The 7,611-nt window shown below is 39.8% G+C and overlaps 1 protein-coding gene across 2 annotated transcripts in view; it reads right to left on the reverse strand.

Moving 5' to 3' along the window:
* LANCL2 (LanC like 2) overlaps nt 1-7,611 on the reverse strand; it is a 62,905-nt gene that overhangs the window by 36,733 nt on the left and 18,561 nt on the right. For both annotated transcript variants that reach the window (XM_017516420.2, XM_017516421.2), the window contains one exon: nt 1,590-1,707. In XM_017516420.2, the coding sequence (XP_017371909.1) occupies nt 1,590-1,707 (118 nt within the window). The remainder of the gene's footprint in view (nt 1-1,589; nt 1,708-7,611) is intronic.

Genomic DNA, 7,611 nt, shown 5'->3' on the forward strand with positions numbered 1-7,611 from the left:
GATCTCTTGACCTCGTGATCCACCCGCCTCGGCCTCCCAAAGTGCTGGGATTACAGGCGTGAGCCACCGCGCCCGGCTATCCTACTGTGTTTATAAGCCAGCCTTACCAGTAGCTGGAACTATAAGCACACGCCACCACACCCAGCTAATTTTTGTATTTTTAGTAGAGACAGGTTTTACCATGTTGCCCAGGCTGGTCTCAAGTGATCTGCCCTCTTTGCCTCCCAAAGTGCTCTGGATTACAGGCTTGAGCCACCACCCCGGTCTATGCTGTTTATCAATTAAACTATAAGAATCCAGCAAGAAATCACTCTAAATGTGTATATAAATTGTCTTTAGGAATTTAGTCAGACTTCTGTCTAATCCCTGAGAACAAGGTCATCTTTTATATTCTTTCTACTACCCAAACAGTTATTAAAATATTCTGGGTACCTGGTAAAATAATAAGAATGCAAAGGTTAGTTAAAGCAAGTTAATTTTTTAATTACACTTTTTGATGTGAGGTGTATTACTGGTTAACTTTTATCATTAAAATAAAAAAAAATTATGTGCACAAATGAATCAAATAAGTACAGGTAGTAGGGTAGATAGTTTATATCACAGAACAGAGAGACCACTCACCACAGCCTGTCACAATGACCATGCAGCAAAGAATGCTTTAAAACTGACCCTAGGGCAAGTTTGCTCTTGACAGTTACACATTTTCACAGACAGCTATATATTAGGTTAAATAAATAACCTAGTGTTATTTATTTATATAAAAATATACATAACACACTAGATATAAAAGTTCAAACTTCAGGCAGAAAGCCATTTCTTTAGAAATAAAATTCCAAATAATCCATCATTGATGACACAGACCAAGACTTCAATTAAAAGGCATAAAATCAGTCAGGCATGGTGGCTCACGCCCGTAATCCTGGCACTTCGGGAGGCTGAGGCAGGAGGATCTCTTGAGCCCAGGAATTTGAGACCAACCTGGGCAACATAGTGAGACTCTGTCTTTACAAAAACATAAAAAAATTAGCCAGGTGAGGTGGCACGTGCCTGTGGTCCCATCTACATAGGAGGCTGAGGCAAGAGGATGGCTGGAACCCAGGAGGTCAAGGCTGCAAAGAGTTGTGACTGCACCACTATACTCTAGCCCTGGCAACAGAGTGAGACTCTGTCTCAAAAAAAAAAAGGTATAAAATCTTTACCATTTTATTTTATTTTATTTGAGATGGAGCCTTGCTCTGTGGCCCAGGCAGCAATGGCACAATCCTGGCTCACTGCAACCTCTGCTTCCTGGGTTCAAGCGATTCTCCTGCCTCAGCCTCCCAAGTAGCTGAGATTACAGGTTCCGACCACCATGTCTGGCTAATTTTTGTATTTTTTGTAGAGATGGGGTTTCACCATGTTGGCCAGACTGGTCTCGAACCCCTGACCTCAGGTGATCTGCCTGCCTTGGCCTCCCAAAGTGCTGGGATTACATGTGTCAGCCACCATGCCCAGCCAAATCTTTAACATTTTAAAAAAAAAGAAAATTTCAAAGTCAGGTCTTATATCTCATAATCTAAGAATCAGTGACTTAGACCCCACAGTCTCACCTGTCCAGCCAGTATAAGCAGAGCAGTCATGGGGATCAGCTGTCTTCAGCCCTTCTTCCATTTGCTGTAGAAGATCTTTAATTTTGGTCTGGATCCGTCTTATGAAATTATGAATGATCTGAGATCCAAAAGAAGACATGATTTTAATTGCACAAGAATGGGACAATGTTGTAATAAATACTTTAAAGTCTAAATTATACACACATAACAGACAAAAGTGACTTTCCTCAGTGCATCACTGGTTGGAGTCTACCTTGGTTTTTATAAGGTTACTTTTTAAAAAATGAGATAATATCCTAGCTAGACTATAACTCATAAGCAGAATCACAAAAACAACTTGCAGAAATCAAAAAATTTAAAAAAAAAACAGAAAATAAAAAACGGATGAATTTAACTATACAAATATTTCAACTTCTATAAGATAAAGAACATCAGAAAGATGGTTTAAAAATTAATGACAAAGGGGAAATACATACAATATAAGCTATAAATCAACAATAAGCATAATACATAACTACACCCCAAATTATTAACCTCCTCATACAAAAGAAAATGATAAGCATATGCAAAAAAAAAAAATTCAATCACTCAGTGATTAATGAAATGCAAATAAAAACAAGTACTGTGGTTTTCTTTACAGATTAAAAAAGACTACTACAGAAAAAGAATTAAGTCCCAAGGCTGCTAAGAGCAAACAAAACAGGTATTCTTATTCATTGCTGGTAGTCTTTCCCAAGAGAAGTATGCAACATTCTTAAATAATGTAGCTCATAGTGTTAAGATCTTTCCAACCTTTGCTGATTTTTTTTTTTTTTTTTTTTTTTTTTTGAGACGGAGTTTGCTCTTGTCTCCCAGGCTGCAGTGCAATGGCACCATCTTGGCTCACTGTAACCTCCCCCTCCTGGGTTCACACAATTCTCCCACCTCAGCCTCCTGAGTAGCTGGGATTACAAGCTCCCGCCACCGCACCAGGCTAATTTTTTTTATTTTTAGTAGAGACGGGGTTTCACCATGTTGGGCAGGCTGGTCTTGAATAAATGACCTCAGGTGATCCACTGGCTTTGGTCTCCCGGAGTGCTAGGATTACTAGCGTGAGCCACTGCGCCCGATCTATCTTTGCTGATTTTTAAAAATCTACTTGCTCTATCAATTGCTCAGGAGATATTAAAACCTCCCATTATGATTATGGAACTGTTTATTTCTCCCATTAACTCTCTCTCTCTCTCTCTTTGCTTTCATGTATTTTGAAGTTCTGTTATTGGGCACAGACAAATTAATGACTATTATGGCTTGCTGACAAACTGACTCATTTTCACAATGAAATGTCCTTCTGTGAGACTGTAGAGAAAATACTTTTAGTTTTCTGCACAGTTAGGACTTTCAGGAAAAATTCTACTGAAATTTGGGATTCTTGACTAAAAGTAAACCTTAGGAGCAAAGGTGTACAGAGTGTGAACTCCAGAGAGGTTTCCTGAACCCTGGACGTGCATGTTTACATTTCAAAGTGTTTAAGGCCCCAGAACCAGGAGACATTTCTGACTTGTAAAACTGAAGACAATGGGCTCATCTTTTCCATACACAGATTTATGTACATTATGAAAAGATTAAAGAAAGATACTGCTATCTTTCTTTAAAGACTCTCAGAAAGGTAAGGGGAGACAACTGCCTTTTTCCCTTTTACAAAAAGCACAGAACATTTACTTTCCTAATCTACAATACAGGCTTTGCTGATGAAGGACATCAGACCCTGCCTGCACTGCACTGCACTGCACCGCACCATAGGTAAGAACTGGGACCTGGGAATTGCCCACTGGTTATTTGCTGTCAGGTAAACAGGAAGAAATTCCTGATCCAAAATCTTTTTGCTACATTCAGGGCAAAATTAATTAATATAAGCATCAAAACCAAACACCCTCTTTATCTGCTCGTCCTAAGAGCTAATTTATGGGACATTTCACACATAGTCACCAAGTTTTCAGATGCCTGCTACTTGCTTACTTGGCCATCCATTCAATTTCAACCTTACTCTTTATATTTAAAGTGCATCTCTTGTGTAGCATACAGTTAGATCTTTGTTAATTTATTCTGATAGTCTTAGAGTCCCTCAGTAGACATGAGCATAACCCTCTTCATTGGCAGAATGCCCTAAGAAAAAGTGCGGTTCAATTAGCCCTGAGTGGCGCATTTTCCAGTCTCACTGTGGAACAAACCCCATCTATTCCTGCAGACTCACCTTTAGCCTGTATTTTTTAAAAACTGGAATGAATTCAACCCCTCAATCCTCAGAAAGAAATGTCTAACTTTCTTGTGTAATACAGCATGGCTCCTATGCAGAAAATCAACAAATTTGCTTCTTCAGTCTTTTATAATCAAAAGCAGAATAAGGAGGACAAGGGGAAAAAAAAAAGAAGAAAAGAAAGAAAAACACAGAAACAAGAGGCAGAGGCAGGCTGAACTGTTGGCTGTTGCAAAGCCCCCAGCCCCCTCCAGGTTTCCCTGAAGATACTCCTCCAAATGACTGCTACCAGTGGAGAAGGCCAGGATACTCGAAGGCAAACGGCCCCCAGTGAGATAAACACAAAAAGTCCCACCCAACTTGTATCCTCTGCCACTGCCGAGGTCCAAGGACCAAAGGGCTCCCGGGATGGAATCCCAACCCCTGAAAGCCTTGAGCTGAAGGGGCTCTCTGCTCTGGCTGAAAACAGCTCACCTTATTAAGTGGTGGCTTCAGGAGGCAGGAAAAATTCATCTCACACCACGTAGGTCTGGAGTGCCAAGGCTCTCCCTGACTGAGGGGATAAAGCAATAAAGGAAAATAGTAAAGGGGCTGGCCCCACACCGTGCAATGGCTGGATGACTTATAAGCCCTCCTGTAAAGCTTAACTCTTTCCTCTCCATTCCTTTCTTCTCTTTTCCTTTCTTTTTAAACAGAGTCTTCCTCTGTTGCCCAAAATGGAGTGCAGTGGCACCATCTTGGTTCACTGCAGCCTCTGCCTCACTGCAGCCTCTGCCTCCTGGGTTCAAGCCATTCTTGTGCCTCAGCCTCCCAAATAGCTGGGATTACAGGCATGCACCACCACATCTAGCTAATCTTTTTTATTTTTAGTAGAGACGGGGTTTCATCATGTTGGCCAGCCTGGTCTGAAACTCCTGGCCTCAAGTGATCCACCTGCCACCACCTCCCAAAATGCTGGAATTTCAGGTGCCACTATGAAATGGTGGAATTTAAGCCACCATGCCCGGCCCATTCCTTTCTTCTCTTTTCCTCTTTATCTGTTCAGTCAAGTGGTCTAGCCTCAAAAGAGAAAAAGTATCTAGCATCCTAACCTCTAATTTTGTTATTCTCTTTAAAACTCCAGCTGGTTGCATATTATGGTCCATTTTTGTGCACGTTTTAAACTGATGGGCAAGCTACAAGAGAAATTCAGAGCTCAAATGGTTAACCTGCAATGTAGAGTTTAAAATAGAGTCTTCTAAAGCTCTCTTCCCCTCTTTGTTTCCTGACTGCTTTAAATCTGCTGTTACTAAGACAAGACTCATTATTTATGGCCCAACTAATATGTAAACATTGAAAACCCACTGAAAGTTAAAGAAGAAAAGGAAAAGAAGTATTTTTATTAAGGAAAGTTATAAAAAGAAATTTTATAGGAGAAAGAATCTTGTAATGGTAAATTCTTATCTTAAAGTAAGGTAACCAGTTGTAAAAAACAAACAAACAAAAAAGGTGTTTAGAACAAGCCAGAAAGTCCAAGCATGTCGTAAATGGCCTGTGTAAGTCATGAAAAAGTTCATGAAGGAGAATCTATAAAAGGAATTTTGTATAGTCTTTATAACACTAATCCTCAATGTTAAAATAAGGTTTTCTTAAGGTATTAATCTGCTCTTAATAAAACTGCAACACGTTTTACTTAGAATTTTATAAAAATTAAATTAAAAAAACTCCTCAGAATCATATCTCTGAAGTTCAACGTTTGCTGTGTCCCACTGCCTTCGGCTTTTTCTCCCCTGGAAAAGGCTTAGGATAGTAACTCTCTTCTTTAGTCTTTGTCAGCTCCTGTAACTTTTTCCTTCAGTCCTGTTATTGTGGCCTAATGCTAAACTGTTTCATCTTGAAGGTCAACATTAACCAATGTTTTCCTCTAACATAATTCTGTACTCCTGGCTTTTCTTGATATTTATCTAAATTCTGAATGTAATCAAAAACATCTCATGCTGTTCCTGTGAGTCATGCGTTCCCCGCTATACTCATAACCTCCTAACTCTAAACACATTCTTCCTGTGTCTAATTAAATTCAAACACTTTTTCATCAAGTTTAACTTCCAAGTTAACTAAATGGACATCCATCAGAAAAAAGTCACACTGCAAAAGGTCTTTCTTTGCCTTTTTGGAACTGGCTTTAAAAAAACCCCAAACTTTTATCTTCTAGAGTTCATAAGTTTCACCTTCAAATTATGCTGCAAATGACATAGCAATCTCTCCCCAATAATGGCTGCTACCTTTACGAATATCCCCAGGATTCGGCTGAACACCAGTTTCATCTTAACATAATCCCCCCTCTAATGAGTCCCTTCTTCCAGTAAGGTCCAATATCCTACGTCCCACAATCCAAAACAATAACCTGCGTAACTTCTCATAATAATCTTACGATATTATCTTACAATAATACTTCTCGTAATAATCCTAAGTAGGGCCAGCTCTACAACCTGGTCAGCAGGAAGCAGTTGGAAGATGAGACCTTCCTCCACATGCCAAAGATCTGTCATTGTTGCTCTGTCACGGGGTAAATGTGGAGTCCTATTTAGAAAAAGGAAGTCATGCTGGTGGGAGCAACGGGAAGCAAAAAAAAAAAACAGATAAGCTAAAGTCTGCTTTTCTTCAGGGTCCAGAACATGTACTAAACATCTCCTGTGCTAAACTTATGAACAGACACCTACAAGTTAGCTCACTGAAGCCTTGGCATTATTGGTACTGCACAAAGCTCTCCAGCAAATCCCATAGACCGTTTTATAAAATCTCCAGCAATCCTTTGTTTCCTTTCAGTCAGCTTCTCTTCACTGGCCTGCCTGTCACCTTCTTGCAATGTCTTTTCCTTCTTTCTCTAATAAATCTGCCTCTCTGTACTTACAACTGTCTTGGTAATTTCTTGCACCCCCATGCCATCAGCCCAGATAGCTGCCACTCACCCACGACAGTCTCCATCAGATATCAAACTCTGTTGCTGTTTTTTGAAACAGGGTTTCATTCCTGTCACCCAGGCTGGAGTGCAATGGCATGATGTTGGCTCATTGCAACTTCTGCCTCTGAGGTTCAAGTGATTCTCCTGCCATAGCCTTCCAAGTGACAGGGACCATAGGTGTGTGCCACCATGCCTATCTAATTTTTGTTATATTTTTGTAGAGACGGGTTTTTGCTATGTTGCCCAGGCTGGTCTCAAACTCCTGGGCTCAAGCAATCCTCCTGCCTCTGCAATGCAAAGTGCTGGGGTTATAGGCGTGAGCACTCGTGCCTGATCTGATGTACAAATTATTTTACATGGTAGTGGTAGTAGTGGTAGTGTTTTAATCTTAAAATGTCTTAATTTGCCTTCAGTCTTAAAGGATATTTTCACAGAATAAAGAATCCTGGATAATGGTTTCTTTCAGGACTTTCATGTTATTTCATTCTCCTCTGTCTCCACGATTTCTAATGAGAAATCAGTCATCAGTGAAATTCCCTGTATATAATGTGTTGTTTTTCCCCTGCTCCTACCAAAATGTGCTCTTTACCTTTGTCTTGATTTGGGCTTCTTTGCATTTATTCCTCTTGGTGTTCTTGGGGGCATTCTGCATCTATAAATTTCTATCTTTCACTGAATATATAAAATTCTTAACCATTATTTCTTCAAATACTTTTACTATCCCACTCTTTCTCTGCTTCCCTTCTATGATTCTATTTACCAACAGCTGGATGGTTTGATGTAATTTTTTTTTTTTTTTGCGACGGAGTTTCGCACCCGGCACATATAGAATATTTTTTACAGGA

The sequence above is a fragment of the Cebus imitator genome, unplaced genomic scaffold (genome assembly GCF_001604975.1).
Source record: "Cebus imitator isolate Cc_AM_T3 unplaced genomic scaffold, Cebus_imitator-1.0 Scaffold586, whole genome shotgun sequence".
NCBI classification, from domain to species: domain Eukaryota; kingdom Metazoa; phylum Chordata; class Mammalia; order Primates; family Cebidae; genus Cebus; species Cebus imitator.